The 18,365-nt window shown below is 40.5% G+C and overlaps 1 protein-coding gene across 2 annotated transcripts in view; it reads right to left on the bottom strand.

The window, feature by feature from the left end:
• Positions 1-1,650: 1,650 nt before the first annotated feature.
• LOC149065118 (uncharacterized) overlaps positions 1,651-18,365 on the bottom strand; it is a 39,779-nt gene continuing 23,064 nt past the window's right edge. For both annotated transcript variants that reach the window (XM_089254508.1, XM_089254509.1), the window contains exons 2-7: positions 15,973-16,057; positions 15,747-15,820; positions 15,360-15,481; positions 10,063-10,343; positions 9,647-9,783; positions 1,651-1,976 (exon numbers count right to left, since the gene is read on the bottom strand). In XM_089254508.1, coding sequence (XP_089110634.1) covers positions 1,770-1,976; positions 9,647-9,783; positions 10,063-10,343; positions 15,360-15,481; positions 15,747-15,820; positions 15,973-16,057 — 906 coding nt within the window. In that variant the 3' untranslated portion in view covers positions 1,651-1,769. The remainder of the gene's footprint in view (positions 1,977-9,646; positions 9,784-10,062; positions 10,344-15,359; positions 15,482-15,746; positions 15,821-15,972; positions 16,058-18,365) is intronic.

Raw genomic sequence — 18,365 nt, 5'->3', positions numbered from 1 at the left:
TTAAAGCAGCAAGAAAACAATGAGATCCATCAAGGGCCCCTGGAAATGAAAACTTTTTACTTATACGTGAAATCTTCCCCGGGTACCCCGACCCTGTGTTGGGAGCACTGCTGTTGTGTGTGTATAATATACATATATATACCTCTCGGCATGGACCTCCCCCCCCCCCCCCCCCACAAAGGAAGGGCTGACAGGGACCACAACGATTCTTATCACTTTTTGATTTAAATTAATCACAGAGAGGCCCCTGAAAAGCTGGTTTGGGGGCTCGAAATCTAAATTCCAGCCTAAGGGCTCTGCTGTAGGATGTAGGAGCCTCTTGGTACATGCACATAACATGGTCCCGATGGGTCAAATGGGTCCCGATATGTGCTATAGTTAAATGAATATTTGACCCAAAATCGAAACCGACTTCCGTAACAGATTTCCGTCACTCAGAAATTTTACCCACTTCCGTCACTCGGTTGCTTAGCAACAGGCCCTTTTCGAGTTTGTTTGTGATTTTATATTATAGAAAATAGATATAGCAAATTTTTCTCGTTTGATTCTTAGGAAAATGTATCAAAGATAGATGGCAGTGTAAAGTATAAGAAAAAAAACCGCGAATGCGAGGCCGACTGTATATAAAATTGATTTTTCGTCTGTGTGTACGACTGTTCTCCACTAACCGGCACTGCGACAGTTACTGCGTCACTTCCGTCTTTTCGCGAAAATTACTTCTGACAAGCACAAACCTGTTGGGGACCCTGCATCTCTTGGTCTATATTTTTGTTTTCGTCACAGCGAACGTTACCGGGTCCCTTTTTCGTCCCTCCGAGAAAATTATTTTTGGCTCGTGATTGTTGAGTGCCCTCCGTCTCTTCGACTGGGATTTTGTTTTCATCACTGCTAAAGTTACTGGGCTCCTTCCGTCACTCCACGAAAATTAATTTTTAATGTGTGTAACATGTCGGGGGTCCCTCCGTCTGTTCATCTATGATTTTGTTTTTGGTACTGGAACAGTTGGTTCACCCCTTCTGTCCCTCCAAGAAAATCATTCGTGGCACGTGCAATTCGGTTGGGGCCCTCCGTCTTTCGCTGTGATTTTGTTTCCGGCACTGTGGAACATGCAAGGTCTTTTCCGTCCCTCCACGAAAATCATTTTTGTACGTGCCTATACAGTCAAACCTCGTTATTGCGTCACCCGGTTAACCCGTCACTCCGCTTACCGGGTCACTTTTTGGAAGTCCCAATTGTCCTCGGGCAGGAATTGGCACAGTCATGTATTACTCCGTTCAACGAGTCACTCCGCTTACCAAGTCATATTTTTGCTCTCCCAAGAGTGACTCATTAACGAGGTTTGACTGTACCTGCGTTCCTTCGTCCATGATTTTGTGTTCGAATCTGCGAGTCGTTGCGCCCCTTTCATCCATCCATGAAAATTACTTTTGGGCCGTGCAAACATGTTGGGGCCCTCCGTCTCTTCGTGTATGATTCCCTATAATTTTTGTTATTCGCCTAAAAATCACGTGTACTGACAATAAGGGGATTATTCGAAGTTGGAATAACGTCATGAACTGTCACCTTGATGCCGTCTTTGAAACAATAACCAAAAAAAAACAATTTAGAGACATTTTATGACAAACATTTCACTCATTAGACCAATATTTAACAACGTAGTTTATTTGGTAATTCTTTTGCTTACGGATCAGTCGTGTTTTGTGTACAATTATGCAGTTAGCAGATGGTCTCCGACTGTCGGTAACTCCTACAAAATAATGAATTTAGATTCAATTTAAATCGATAAAACAAGGTGCGCAGGAGGCACTCTCGGTGTGGGAGTAGATCCACTCCGAATATGCTGCCACATTCATAAACACTGTACCTAATGCTCCACAACGCGTATTTCCATAGTACATAATGTATGAAGCGACACCTACTTGAATTTGTTCGTTGGTCACAGGATGAAATAAAAGAATGGGACCTCCTGAATCGCCCTGAAAAAATTAAAGAAAATTATTTAAAAAATTAATTAAAGACAATAGATAAAGTGAGAATCGAATCATATTTCGGGAACTGTTCAAAACAACTGTATAAGCATTCTCATTTACAATAATTATGTAATCAGGATGCGCTACAAACAAAAAAGTATCACATGCAACATCATCAATGCAACAACTCGCATGTCTTGTAGCGATATATTTGCAGGTAAAAATAAGATTGGGGAGGAAAGGCAAGTTGAGAATTTCATTCAGCCTTCACAAGCGAACGAAGCACAATCATGGAGTGCAGTGAGAAAATACATTATAAATTGATCGAATGGCATTCTGCGTACCCTCTGTCACATTTGCCATATAGTCAATCCATTCGAATTCTCTGTTATTGGTTTTTTGATAATTTATTTTCAATACTCTTTACATCAAGGCTTTTGCTCCGAAAAGGTCTCAATGAAGCCCATTTATTTCACGTGGAACCTTTTATGCAAAAATTGGCACAGACTGCATGAAAATTTAGAATTTTTTTCGATAGTTGAGGCACAGACAAGTGGGAAATGACTACGTAAAAGGGATGGGCATTTATATAGCCAATTATTCCTGCATTCATGATTGATTTTTGAGCGTCACGACATAGTACTTGAAATCTAAATATCTTCTAGACAAATCGTCCGAAGACAATGTTCCATATCCCGTTGGGAAACGAATCATCGAGGTTTTCAGCGATGGAGCTTGATTTCGGTGTGACATATAAGTAGGCAAACAAGTACTAAAACTGTCTTGCTACGCTCATTGAAAACTTGTTTAGCTAGTGATCTGTCTGTCGTCACTTAATGTGAGGTGTCCTTCGATTTTTCGTAGCAAGTTATACAAAAATGTAGTGAAATAAAAGCCAATAAAGAACATTTCAAAAATTATTGTCCAAAACAAAATGCAGAAATTTCGGTTTTTCCCAAAAATAACGTGATGTATCACTAATATAATTGTCTAGAAACAACGAAAATAGCTTTAGCGGATAGGCGATTCTATGGTTAGGGAACTTGGGAACCGAGTATGTAGGGATATTCGGGGTTTCGAGCGCTGTTGTCTTCCTGGGGGGAAGATTGGCAACGTTCGCGACGTTTTTCATCGCCGAAAGTTTGCCTTGCGGGTGATTCTGTGGGTGGGAACAAATCAGGTAGGAGTGAATATTAGTGAGTCTCTGTCAGAGTATCGGGATTTACTATTATCCGCTAGGGAGGGGGGGGGGGGTTCAGATGTGGCAGTGATTCCAGTGCTGCCAAGGGGTAGTAGGGGGTATAGGAATAGGATCCACCAATTCAATATAGGCCTGAAGGACATTTGCTCCTTACTTGGAGTCACGTTCTTGGAGCTTCCCGCATTTACCGATGAGTGACTTCGTTCGGATGGGATCAATCTAAATAAGACGGGGGAATGGGAGGTTTACGATAGTCTTAGGTCAGGTTTTTTACTTCCAGACCACGTAGTCGGGAATGCGGGTTAGTTAATGATAATTACAACAGTACTGACGGGGAATTACCCACGTCTGACTTGGATGGCTTCTCGATTGACACTAAATCACCGGGAAAATTAAAATGTATGTTAATAAATGCCAGGCGCTTGGGTAATAAGAAAGATTTTTTAGAAATTATGATAGTTGTGAGGGCTTGGATCTTATAGCCATTACAGAATCTTGGGCAAACGAAGTGAATGTGAATCTTTCTTACACATCTCAGGATACGATACTTTTTTGAGGAATTGATCTGATAGGAAAGGGGGTGGAGTGTTGATATACGTGAAATCCTGTTTGAAGGCTAGAGAGTGTAACGTGAAGAGAAGTGATATTGAAACTGTATGGGTTGAGCTTGAGAACAAAAGACGTCATAAACTCATTGTTGGGGTTTGTTACAATCCACCGAATAGGGATCAAAACTACATCGCCAAATTGCACGATGAAATTTCCTACATGTGTAAGCGAAAGAGGGTTCTCATACTTGGGGATTTTCATTACCCATGTATTCAATGGGGGGACCTTTTATCTGGAAACCAGTATGAAAGTGACTTTCTTAAGTTGGTGCTCGAAAATGTTTTGTATCAGCACGTATCAGAAGCCACTAGGGGTACTGCTATTTTGAATCTAGTTCTCACTAGTTCTGAGGATCTTGTTGAACATGTTTTGGTAGGGGAAGGGTTTTCTTCCAGTGATCATCGTATCGTCAGATTTCACTAACTTTTCCTAGGGTCAGGTTGATAACAAAAGACTGGTTCCTTGTTTTCGAAGAACTAACTTTGATGTTCTGAGAGGAAAGGTTAGCGGAAGTTTTCAAAGACCGGTTGGGATCATTAGGGGGTGGTAAGTCAATGGGAGGAATTTTGTACGAAACTGTCCTCTGTTTTGCACGACGTCATACACTTTGTTCGAAAAGGGCGTGTTTGTACATCGCACCCTCTATGGTTCACTAATAGCGTGCGTAACCTCTATCTTGAAAAGAAAAGAGCACTCAGGGAGCGTAAAAGTGGACGAGGTGACATATCATTGTTTACTGATAAAAGAAGAGTGTTGAAGAAAGCGATAAGGGATAGTAAAAAGGAAGTTGAATCTCTAGGTTGGCGAATAACATTAGCTCTGATCCGAAATCATTTTTTTCGATACGTCAATAATGGAATGAAGGGGACAGTTGGCCCCCCCTCTCGATAGGAGGGTCTAGGTTAGAGAGCAATGTTGACATGTCTAGTGCTTTCAATGACTTTTTCGCGTCGGTTTTTAATGGAGATAATGATATTCGATATACGGGTGATGCATGGGATAATAAAACCCTCAACGATATTCAAGTAGAAGACATGGAGGTTCTAAATCTTCTAAGAAATGTATGTGCAAGCAAAGCACCAGGAAATATCTATCCCAGGGTCCTCAGGGAATGTGCTAATAAATTGTTGGGGCCAGTCGCACAGATATATAGGAGTAGTGTTGCTGAGGGTATCGTCCCAAGGGATTGGAAACTTGCTAACGTTGTTCCGATATTTAAGAAGGGTAGTAGAGAAGTTGTGTCCAATTATCGTCCAGTGAGTTTGACGAGCTCCCTCTCGAAAATTTTGGAAATTATCATCAAAAGGAAGTTTGTTAAGTGGATAGACGAGATTTGTATAGTAGACGAGATGTATTGTCGGATAATCAGCATGGGTTCAGGAAGGGGAAGTCATGTGTAACTAACCTCCTTTGCTTCTATGGTCACGTGACTAAGGCTTTGGGTAAGAGCAAAAATGTAGACGTTGTTTACCTTGATTTTCAGAAGGCATTCGATCGGGTCCAACATTGCAAACTCTTGAAGCGTTTACACAAGATTGGAATTGGGGGCAATTCGATAGAATCGTGGTTAAGAGATAGGTCGCAACGAGTTATGGTGAACGGGGAATTCTCTGGTTGGACAGACGTCACAAGTGGAGTTCCTCAGGGAAGTGTCCTTGGCCCTTTTTACTTTTTTCACTTTTTATCGACAAACTCGATCAGGGTATCGATGGGATTACTAGCAAATTCGCAGATGATGTGAAACTAGGGGGGGGGGGGATAATCGGGAATGAAAGCGATAGGGAGTTGCTCCAGACCAACGATGGGTGTTCGCCACGACATTCCTTATCTCGCGGCAAATCGACGCACCGAGAATACTTTGGTGGGATTTGGGCCTTAGGCCGGTATTACACTATAAAAGTTTTGTAAAAGTCCTTTTATAAAACTTGAAAAATGCAGCCGACAAGGTCACCGGTTGCATTTTCTAGAATGTAACCAATAACCTTTAGTGGTTAGATTTTGCAAGTTTTATAAAAGGAATTTTATCAAACTTTTACAGTGTAATACCGGCCATAGAGATGAGATTTCAACATGAAAAGACGTAACAGAAATTTACGTCCTCCGGGAGATTCCCGAGGTGTTCATGGCAGTTCAACGATGCGATGAATTTGATGATTCTTCTACCTACGCCGTACATCCTTAAGCGGTGCAATAATCCTCAGCCGAATACATCTTAACTAACGTAAATGTGAGACTTCACTTCATCCGTAAAAAAAATGGACTACATGGGTACTTCCAGTTGTGGTGTACGTGTGCCAGTGCCACTTCGCCTCGTTGCACCATCTTCCGGCAGTAAGCTTTTGGTAACCTTCTGACTTCTTCTCATAAGCAAAAAATAGACCAACTCCACACATCCTTCAATCTACAAAAATGGACTAAAAGTGCATTTCTCGTGGAGTGTATATATACTTAGGCCACTCCGGAGTCAACTCCAACTGTATGAATTCAGCGGCAGCTAGAGAAGTTCAAAATTTTTTGATTTTTTTTTTCGTTGGGGGCCTTACACTACAGTATAAGGAGGGTATCACAAAGGGTCCTTTGACCTTTGAAGACCGGGAACACCCCGATTCCCATCTCGGAGAGATTTCGAAGCGTTTCCGAAGGATGGGTTTATCCGGAAAGTTTATTAATTAATTATTAATTAATTTATTAATTAAACGTAGTCACCTCGGACAAAGGCGAAAAAATATAAAATAAAATAAATAGAAAATTGACACAATCATCTTAAAATTTCAGCAATCGTCAATCTGGAATCGTATAACGGATAAATAAGTATATAAACAATCTAAGCCAATGGGCAATCAAAATTATTAACAGGATTAAATCGAGTAAATCACACTTGATGCGTCCTTGTCGTCGATGATCCAATCCGTCTCTATAGGAAAAGCGCTTAGACCCACCCATTCACCGACCACTTCTGTTGATGCCGACGTGGTCGGGGATCATATTTCCTCTTAAGATCAATCAGTGGGGCTCTTGCCGCTTTGAACTCATCATTGCTCCCGTCGCTCAGACCCGCACTGCCAGTCTTCGTAGTATGTATGAGGTGTAAGTTGTTATCGAGGAACAATATAATCCACCGCACCCGAGCAAGGCTCATAGGGCTCTACAAAACTCTCCGTTTGAACACAGTTGACCGTTCTCGGGGTCAACGAATGACCAAAAATGAAATTTTTTGGTATATGGACAGGATTTCAGGTAACTCAAGTTACTTCGTCCCATCCCTGTTGATATGCGGTATTATCTGTAAATCGGACGCCACAAACATAACTCAGTCAGGTAATGCCAAAAAGATACAATCTCACAAGCACACTTGGCGTTGTTCGACTTCTTGAAACGTTCTAGATATGTCGGCAATGCACCGTGCTCAGTTATCATAATCACTTTCTCTCTTGACCAAATGGTACTATTCCAACGGACGCGTTTCTGTACCTTGTAGGCGTCTTTATGGGCATTCTTGTCTCATAGCAGTTGCCACTTTTGTAACAGGTCACGTTTTAGCACCTGTTTGATGTGACTGTGTGGCAGCAAGAGTTGTTCTTCCGTTGGGAGATTAAGAGTATCTTTGGCCAATCTGTCCGCAGTTTCATTCCCCGCCATTCCTGCATGGCCTTTGACCCATTTGATACTGATAGACGGATGGTTGTATAAATGCTTGCGTATTCGCCGAGTATTTTCATGTGGAGTGCGCTGATCACGAATCGCATTAATACTAGACGCGCTGTCAGTATATATCCTCATCTGCTTACCTTGCTTAACCGCCCATTCCACGGCAGCTAGTATGGCCGGAACCTCCGCCTGAAAGATGCTGTTTCTTTGCCGCAGCCGTCGACTCCAAGCCTCTTCAACTGATCCATCTGCATTCACAACTGCAGATGCACAGGCGGTAGCTGTCTCTCTTTTTGATCCGTCCGTGAATATGCCGATAACTATATCTGATGGGAATTGTTCCTCACCAGGCAGCGGAATTTGATCTCGAAACAAGTCCACACTACGATGATGAAGCCAACTCTTATCGTTCACTTCATAGTCATCAGGTCTTATCAAAATTCCGTCCACCGAAACCTCTCTATCCAACTGCAGGATTGAAGATCGAGCGCGTCGTATTCGACATAAAAGCTGAGAGGAGGGTTCCCCGTAGCAGTAACCAAGCCTACATTGCTCACCAAAATAGGGTTTGGGCGAGACGACTCGACCTGGTAGTTATATATATGTATATAAATGTGTGTATATGTCTATTTCTTTTTGCTCTATTCAAGTTCTTCATGCATTTCATGTCCACAACACACGTGCGTACTCACATTGTCGTATTCATGTTGCTCACCGAATAAGGTGCTAAGCGAGATAGCACGGGTGATCCCCAATTGTTATGTTTCCCCACACAATACTTCTATTTTGTATATTTTCATTATATACACCGGAGCGAGTGAACTCAACCCAATAAAACTGATGCTGGCCTCTAGTCCGCAAGTTATCAAACCCATTTCCTCACCAATAAGGTGTTAAGCGAAATGGCTCGCTCCGATGGATTTTTTATATTTCACATATTTTGTATCTTGTGTATATAATATGGCAAGTGTAAGGTAACAAATGAGATGGCATGGAGGGGGGAGGGTTCTCTGATACAACATTTGACTACTAATTTTGTTTATAACTAAAAACAAAACCCTTTACGAGAGCACACCAACGAATCTTCAGGGCTTAGCTACAAGCCTGCACTCCTAACGGGGGCTCATTTCTCAGGGCGATACATTTTTTCGAACCTCTTTCTTTCAAACCACCAAAAAACCAACTCCTCGACAAAAGGGGGACGCTCGCCCTTCGAGAGAGAAAAAGAAGCCAAAGGTGACTTCTACGTCACAAAAAGTTAGGGTCGTGTCTCGTCCGCCGAGAGAAGAATTTCCAGGAGCGTTGCAAAAATCTAGACAAAGCGTATCAGGGAATGTTTGCGAGGGAGAAAAGAACGAGAACGATAAGAGGATATTGTATTATGTTGAAGCTATTAGAGCAAAGAATAGCTGCGCGGCAATCTGTGCCTGGCTCGAATGTCTCCAAAAATGCAGATGTACAAAATGGCAGAAAATAAAAAAAATGAATATAAAGAAGTGTAAAAATTTATCCATCAAATTTCAACGCAACATTGCCCTGGGATCTCTTGGAAGTGCACACGGTGCCCAAGGGCTCCGCGGAGCACTGGTTGAGAACCGCTGTTATACAGTATTTCTACAGAAATATAATAGAAATTTAAAAAAATCAATATTTGTTTTTTTTATATGTGGACCCCCCCCCATCCTTGCGTACACCTCTGTGAGCACCCACGGGTTGAAAATACTTCCGACGCCCCAGGGAGGGACATGGGCTTGGTTGAAGGGTTGCAGAGAAGAGCTACGCGAATCCTCGTTGGCACACGCGGCTTAAGTTATGAAGAGGACTTCTTTTTTTGAATATGTTTACATCACATCAGATGACCGCAGGTGTCGGGGAGGAAGTGTTCATCCCATCCGCCCATCCTATCGCTCACTCTCATGTCGCTAAAGAAGTTTCACTTCAAAAAAATCGTATTTCTTTGCACCATAAATTTTCAAACATGATAATAATCTGCTTTTTGTTGTTGTGTTTCCATTGCTACCCACCCTTCTCATAAGGTGATACTACTTTATGACACACAGCCTACCCTAATTTTCTTTTATAATCTATTCCCATCCACTTTCTTTTGGCAAGTTGGTAGTTGTATAAAAAGGTTTTTGTTCGTATTGCCCGGACGTTTTGCGCCACCTATGATATTAGCAGTATGCAGATTTATATTTTGTTGCTGTAGCCTACTCACATGGCATCCACCATAGTTCGGGATTCCGGCACAAAATGTGGTCGTTCTGTTTTTTTTTTCCCATGGAAATTCATCGCACCATTCGGGCGAAATCACTGGAAGATGAACATATCGCAAAAAGTCCGGCAGTCTTTTTTCTGAAAAAAAAATGGTGAAAAAATGAACGTCAGATGTCCCGGGAAAAAAAGATTAAACTCAAAGAGAATGCTATACAAAACAGAAAGTGTGTTTTTAAATCAATCAATCAAAAAAGCATTCAATCGCAAACAAAAGTATTTTGATGAATTTCAGCCGCAATTTATTCATTTGAATTTCGAAGAATGTATTTATCTCATTAAACTATGAATCTTATTAATATATATTTGAATACATAATGAAAGCATCTAAAATTACGGTCATTAAAAAAAAAGTTTTACCGCCTGTGAATCGGCGACCCCAACCAATTTCAGTTAGCCATGTTCCGGGCTGCAGCGCAAAGTTTTTTGATGGTAACTTGGCCGTTGTGACGTTGATTCCACGGGACCGATAGTATTCAAAGTCGACGGGTGTGTCAAGCTCGATAAGTGCGAGGTCGTTATGATGATCTGCGTAATCCGGGTGAATAACGTATTTAGCTGGACAACTTGTTAGCCTCTTGATTTCATGCAATATGTTTACTTCGCCGATGGTCAAATTGATACAATGTTCTCCTTCTTCACTGACATTGTATTTGAATGAAATTGTACAATTAGATAATATATACTGAGATACAGGTGCAGCATTCATACAAGAATTCAACACACCGATAGGTATACAGTGTCTGACGTTTGCAGTCTCAGTAAGACCATCAGGACGAGCCTCTCAAATATACTGTATAATTTCAAGTCAGGTTGTATTGCAATGTCTTTGAATGGGAAGTAATTTGGAAGATTAATTGTGTATTGAACATTTTCATCATACACACCTTTCAATTTAATTTCTTTGATTCTTTTTAAATTTTTGTACATTTTCATTGAACTATTGTTCGGAGCGATGACGACATTCAGACTGCCACCATGTTACCTGGGTCAAAATGTTCGTCTCGATGATCGAATCTGAAACCGCAGAAATCAGACGCTGCGGACACTCCACACATAAAGACATGCAATGCTCATCGTAAACTGCGCGCTTACATGATCGCGCTCAAGAAATGACCAAATGCACCAACGGTGTGCCATGGTTAACTAACTGTCCATTAATCTTTAAAAATGCTTCGATACTCTAAAGGAAAAATGCCGCTGCTTATATCATGAGGCTGATTTTTATAATCTGTTTAACAGGAAAATGAATGTGCAGCAAAATAATATTTTTTGCACTGAAAGGGTCCCATGATGTAGGCCTCAAAAAATTATGGAAAAACAAGTGCATTATAATCTCAGGAATGCAATAATTACTAAAGCCATAAAAAAATTGTAAAAAATTACAACAGAGGCTCTCCTCACGATTTTTTTGGCGATATCTATTAGCAAAACCTCTTTCGCTTTCTTTTCTTTCCTCCAGATTCTCGTTCTAGAAACTCTAATTATTCCTCTTTTATTCCCCTCTTTCTTTTTCGTGTTTCATTTGATCGCATATTGTTTGATTGACGTTGCTCTCTTGGGGGTTGCGGATTTCGAAATTCATTCTGGGCCTCCAAAATATAAATATTCAGATTTCTTTTTTCAAGTGACCCATTACAATTCCTTTGAATATTTTTGTACATATCTTGGATCAGTGGTAATTTTTTTAAAACTTTTTTAAGACGTCACCTATGAACTCTTTTCTCTTGTGTGAGCTGCAAAATATCTGAGCTCAGTATAATATACACATAGTAGATGTAAAATGATTTTTCACCGATACGGGCAGGAAATTCACATTACGATAACCGAATTCACGATTCCATCTCGAAAATCTAACAAAGTAGACATTCTTACGGAAACAGGCGAACCATTATTTCGTGAAAAATTTAATAATGTACCATAAAGAAGGGAGGTATCTCGTGTTCAAAATTCGGAGAGTGGTGCATACCTATCCTATACGATTCAATAGAATAAAGGTAAAGGCTGCTATATACATGCTATTCTAATGAGACGTCGTCCCACGTCACAGAATTTCCACGAAACAGAATTTACAACGTCCCTGAAATGACGCGGAATCACATCACGTCAGTGTAGTGTGTTTCATCGTTAAGGCTTGTGAAAACGTGGAGGTCACCTTTGGTTACGTAACTCAAGCGTTTTAAAAATAACAGATGGTGGTTGATAAACATGTTTTCTTTCATTTGTTAACTCACAGAATTATGCATAATTATATATTACTATTATCCACGATTGTAGTCAATTATTAGAATTGAAAATGAGATTAAGATGAGATATTTTTCCACATCATCGTAACTCGCGTGTTCACTGGCTGCATAAACACTTTCTTTTTCTTCCTCCGACCACACATTCTTTTTGTAGGCGTACACGCGTTTTTGGACGCATCACAGTTTCTGGTCATAAATCACTAGTCGCCCCGCAGTATTTCTTCCAGCGTTTCTCAAACTTTCTGTTGCAAAGCAACAGGAATAAGTCTAAAAAATTCGACGGATCAAAACATGAGTATAGTGACTATAAGTGTCATTTTGGAATTTTCACTTATATTAAGCAACTTCTGGCTTTCTTTATATTATTGCCCAGTTTATCAACGAACCATGTTGGAATTTGTAGTCTTTACTAAAACAGTGAATGTAGATAATTTTCTTAATTTATAAATTTTTTTATCATAATTATGGTTATAATTTAAAAGTACATACTCATCGCAGATATTGGTACTGTTCAATATTTTCCCCCGAACTACATTTCGATTTACCACAATTTAATGTAGCCCTTCATTTCCCCACCATTCTTTTGAATTTTTTTAGATTTCTTTTTGAATTTTAGCAATGATTGGTGACTTTGCCAAGTTATGATGTAATCACCAATTTGGTTACAGTTGGCAATGCTTTTCATTAAAGATCCCCTATCTATTATCAGTGGTTCCTTCAATTAAACATGGCCACTTATTCACATTATGAACTTTCTTATTCCTTAAAATATTTTCCCGCTGCAATTGATATTTCGGATCGTAATTTGCAGTATTTTTCTCGATGGGATACGGTGAACCTTCGTATATGAAAGTGAATATTTTTTGTTAGAAACCGATAAGCCAGGACTATTCATCCTGTCAGACAATGTTGGCCAAATTAAAACTTTCAACGCTGCCCGCGGGCCACCAACTCATACCGGGGCTTTACCGTTTATTAAACCGATTTCTCAAAGTTATTGAACACTTTCATTTACTCAAATTATTTCTTTCACTGAATTTGAACTTTCATTTATTGTGGAACAGCTTCTATCACCATTCCTACAAGTTTTATTAATCATTTCTTTTCCTAATTCTGAAATTTGTGCGGATGATTCTGAAACTGTTTTTCAATCAATTTTAAATTTTCATCAAGTATGAAATTATTTTTTTTCACGAATTCTGCAATCATTCATTTCAGTAGTTCTGCAATTTTATCTTACACAGCGATTCTGTAACTTCTTTACATTTTTGATCAATTATGAAATTATTTTATTTAATTATTGTAAAATTAATTCATCCATCAAGGTGTTTTTCAGCATTTCAGTTAATCACATAATAATGCCAGGATTCAGGATACTGAATTTTGCCTCTTCAAATATGTATGAATCATGGGCTTAAGTGTGGCCCCGTGTCTCCTGAATTCATTACGACGACCCATTTGATGGTCACACCATTAGTATTGAATCAGGAAAGTACACTGCTCAAAACAATTAGGGCAAGCACATGGTTTTAACAAAATTACGCAAAGATGTATACCGATAAGTAACATAAAATGAATCATCCATAATTTAAAGCCTAGCAGGAAACGGAAGAAGAAAACTTCATATGCAAATCAAAGTTCATGACGTCAAAAACGAGAAGATAAGGGCAGAAATCGGGATGTTGCAGAAACGTCTGTTTTACTGCCGTAACTGTGAAATTCGATTGCGCAGTATTTTTTTTTTTGAGACAAGGTGACTTGAGGATGTCTCAACAACGTTATTTACCGGAATCCATGGCATGGCGTGTTATAGGCAGACTGGAATCCGGGCAAACATAACGTAGTGTCGCGGACGCTGTTGGAGTCGCCAGAAGTGTTGTTGCAAGGCTGTGGAATCGATTCGAAGAAACAGGAAATGTTAGACGTCGACCAGGGCAAGGTCGGCCACGCGCCACTACAGCAACTGATGACCGGTATGTACGGTTAACAGCCCGTCGAAACAGAACAGAGAATGCTACGCAGCTGCAAAGACGGTTGCTCTTGGCAACAGGACGAAGGGTGTCCAGCCAAACAGTACGTAATTGGCTTCATGAGGGAGGGCTCTATACACGTAGGCCAATGGTCTGCATTCCGTTGACTCCACGCCACCATGCGGCCCGAAGAAGATGGGCTGCTGAACATCGAGATTGGGAGCAACATGATTGGAGCCAAGTGCTGTTTACAGACGAGTCCCGATTCAGTCTGGAGTGTGACACCCGACGTGTTCTGGTATGGAAGGACAGGGGCACTCGAAATAATCCCGCATTCGTTCGTGAAAGGTCACAATACAGACGAGCTGGTTGGATGACATGGGTGGAATCAGCATAGGCGGACGTACGGACCTGCATATCATTCGGAATGGCACTTTGACGGCCCGAAGGTATGCAGACGAGATACTGCGACCTCATGTCATCCCTTACGCTGGAGCCATTGGAGATTCCTTTGTTTTCCAGGATGATAATGCCCGACCGCATAGAGCTCGTCTGGTGGAGAAGATGCTTGAAGCTGAAACAATACAGCGTGTGGAATGGCCAGCGTGCTCTCCTGACCTGAATCCAATCAGGACGACGCATTGCTGCGCGACCAAGGCCGCCTGTTACTGTCCGAGACTTGCAGATTGCACTTCTTGAGGAGTGGAACAGTATTCCCAAAAGTCTGATCGATAACCTCATCGCATCCATGGCAAACAGGTGTGCAGCAGTCTTAGCTGTTCGAGGAGACCACACGCCCTATTAAAACTCATGCATCATGTCTAAACAGTACTTTTTATTATCGTTTACATGTAACCAAATTGTTGCCCTAAATCATCTATTCATGTTTTTTATATATTTTCAAAGAATTAAAGCTTAATTCCAAATTTTTTTTACGTCTTTTTTCTGTATTGCGCATTGATACGCGTGTACTATCCATTGTATGCCAATACGTGGCTGTCTCGCACGGTTTTCTTCACTTTTTTGCGTGCTCCCCTAATTGTTTTGAGCAGTGTATTTCATAGTTCTATATGCAGCAATACAGATTTCATTGGAAAGCGCTATTTAATTTTCTCTGTAAAGTAGCTATTTTCTCAAAATGATCGGCGGGCCACTTCAAAAAGCTCCGAGAGCCACATTTAACCCGCGGGTCATAGATTGAAGATCATTGTTATTAGCTGTTGTAATGTCTGTGACAACAGACTCTGAGTATTCACACATTTAATTGTAATTGAATGTGCAAGTACTGTCTGCGAATCAACTGTGCCGTCCTCACGAACCTCGAGATGGTCCATAATTTCAGAAATACTGGTATATTTGATTTGAGCGAGGGTGGAGGTTCAGCACTCTCAGCTCGCATGTCTGAAAATGAATCACACTTGTATTTAATTTAGATACTTACGAAAATACACAGTGAGCAGCCGTCAACACGTGTCTCTCCGTGACTAATGACCCAGTACATATGGCACCGTTAGTGCGATTTTTCGGCGTTGTCCCTTCGACTGAACGCATTTCAAAGTAGACCTTGTGAGAATGAATTTTGCATAGTTATTTACTGTGATAAATTTTATCGACGATACAAAATTCAAAAAGTAATGGTCGTCAAATTACATGAAAGTTATAGCTCGACAATTTATAGCTTGCACGGATATCGACGATCAAATGCGTCACCTTTTTGATTTTTCATGTCATACATGGCCCAAAATATCAATCGAATGAATAATAACTCACAGATATTTTGATTGTTGAATTATTATTAAAAAAATCTTAGAATGGAACACAAACTCACAGCAAAAGGGAACATCCCTTCAGCAGCGTGTTTTCCACCGACGATATGATCACGGGAACAAGGGCAAAACGGCCCTGCAATAGCAACGAAATGAATTCATGCAGTGCTTCAAAAAGACACGGTCACATGTGAGTGAACGAAAACCAAAACTCAAATTTCACTTAACACAAAGAATTTGATTAAAATCACTCTTTTAAAAGTGTTACATAAGAAAACATGCTCTTACGTAGTTCCTGGACGTGTTCGTATCTCGAGATGCGTGGTTCTCCAATTGGTAAGCCCAGCGAAGGTACGTGCGGAGCTTCTTGAATCTAAGAAAATTAACGGATTTACCATTAGCATAACACTTGACAAGAATAGACCTCGAGCAAACATACTCTACTCAGAGAAACGACGTCATTTTCAATTGCTAACACAAGTTATTAACTAATAACTGGATACCTACTGCAGATGAATTTTCGGGGAAATTACTTCATATTTACCTCTGCAGGGAATGGAACCCCCGTCCGTTTGCCTTCCGTGCGAGTGCAAGAACCACTATATTACAGATGAATGATATTTTCTTCCTAGTACAGGCTATTCACACACATCAGTTCAGGTCACAGTCTCTCACCGCCACTCTATTTGCCAATATGTAATTCAACGACTGTAGTTAGTGAGTGGGATCCTGAGCGAGTCAGTGAGCATTAATTTGCAAACTGATATGCTCAATCGCTCACTCTAATGCGTACTTACTTGCTCAATCGTCTTTACTATGCTCACTTGTTCACTGATTAGCTCATTAACTCATGTCTAAGCTCACTTGCACACTAACGTGCTCATTCACTACTTTTGTACCCACTTGCTCACCAATTTGCTCATTCACCCATTCCTATGCTCACTTTCTCATTCATTACTCCTGCATTCATTTCCTCAACGTCAAGTTCATTTGTTCATTCATGTGCTCACTTGCTCAGTCATTAGTTTATTCTATCATTCCCACGTTCACTTGCTCATTCACTCACTCCTGTTCTCTTTTGCTCCCTCATTTGTCATACACACATTCCTATGCTAACTCATTCCCTACTTCTGTGCTCACTTGCTCTCTTATCCGTTCAATCGCCACTCTTATGCTCACGTGCTTATTTATTTGCTCAATCGCCACTCCCATGCGCACCTTGCTCACTTATTTGCTCAATCGCCACTCCCATGCGCACCTTGTTCTTTTATAGGCTCAATCGCCACTCCCATGCACACCGTGCTCATTTATTTTCTCAATCGCTACCCCTATGCTCACTTGAACATGAACTTACCATTCACTACGTCTCTGCTATCTTGCTAACGTATTTGCTCAATTGCCAGTCCTATGCAAACTACCTCACTCAGTTGCTCATTCACTGTATGCTCACTTGCTTACTAACTTTTTCATTTGGCAATAACAGTACAAGTACAATGTTTGATACAAAACACAAAAATGAACATTCACCACTCCCATTCTCGATTTCTCACTAATTTGCTCAATCGCCACTCCTATGCCCACTCGCTAACTTATTATCTCAATTCCCTCTCTTACGATCATTACTTCATTGATTTGCTCATTCACTGATTATTATTATTATGTTCACCTACTCACTAACTTGCTCTCTTATTTGTTCAGTCACAAGTCTTATGCACCCTTGCTCACTGATTTGCTCATTCACTCATTCCTATGCTCACTGATTTGCTCATTCACTCATTCCTATGCTCACTGATTTGCTCATTCACTCATTCCTATGCTCACTGATTTGCTCATTCACTCATTCCTATGCTCACTGATTTGCTCATTCACTCATTCCTATGCTCACTGATTTGCTCATTCACTCATTCCTATGCTCACTTGCTCACTGGTTCTCTAATTTACTCACTCCTATGCTCGCTTTCTCACTGATTCGCTCATTCACTCATTCATATGCTGACTTGCACTCTAATTTGCTCATTCACTGCTTCTGTACTGACTTGATGACGTATTTGGGGTAATGCCACTCCTACGCTCATTACTTCACTGATTTACTGATTCAACCTCCTATTCAACCTCAACTATGTTCACTTGATCACCTGCTCACTTCCAATCAATCAATGACCAATCTTATTCTCCCTCGCTCACTGATTCGCTCATTCACTCATTCCTATGCACACTTGCTCTCTAACTTACGCATTCAGTACTTCAGTGCTCACTTGTTCATTTATTTGATCAATTGCCACTCCTATGCTCATTGGCGCACTGATTTGCTCATTTACTCACTTCAGTGATCCTTGATTTATCATTCACTCATTCCTATGTTTACTTACTACTTGTTCATTTACTATATATATAGTTCTTATCTCTCTTGCTCACTGATTTGCTACACACTCATTCCTATTCTCAATCGCTCAGTAACTTATTCATCCACTACTTCTGTGCCCTCTTGCACACTGATTCTATCAATCGCCACTCCTATGGTCACTGATTTGTTCATTTACTCACTTCAGTGATCCTTGATTTATCATTCACTCATTCCTATGTTTACTTACTACTTGTTCATTTACTATATATATAGTTCTTATCTCTCTTGCTCACTGATTTGCTACACACTCATTCCTATTCTCAATCGCTCAGTAACT

Source organism: Pholcus phalangioides, unplaced genomic scaffold (genome assembly GCF_987345545.1).
Source record: "Pholcus phalangioides strain wild (caught in Gottingen) unplaced genomic scaffold, Ppha-v1.0 ptg000041l_1, whole genome shotgun sequence".
Classification (NCBI taxonomy): Eukaryota; Metazoa; Arthropoda; class Arachnida; order Araneae; family Pholcidae; genus Pholcus; species Pholcus phalangioides.
This window is presented reverse-complemented; position numbering and strand designations above follow the sequence as displayed.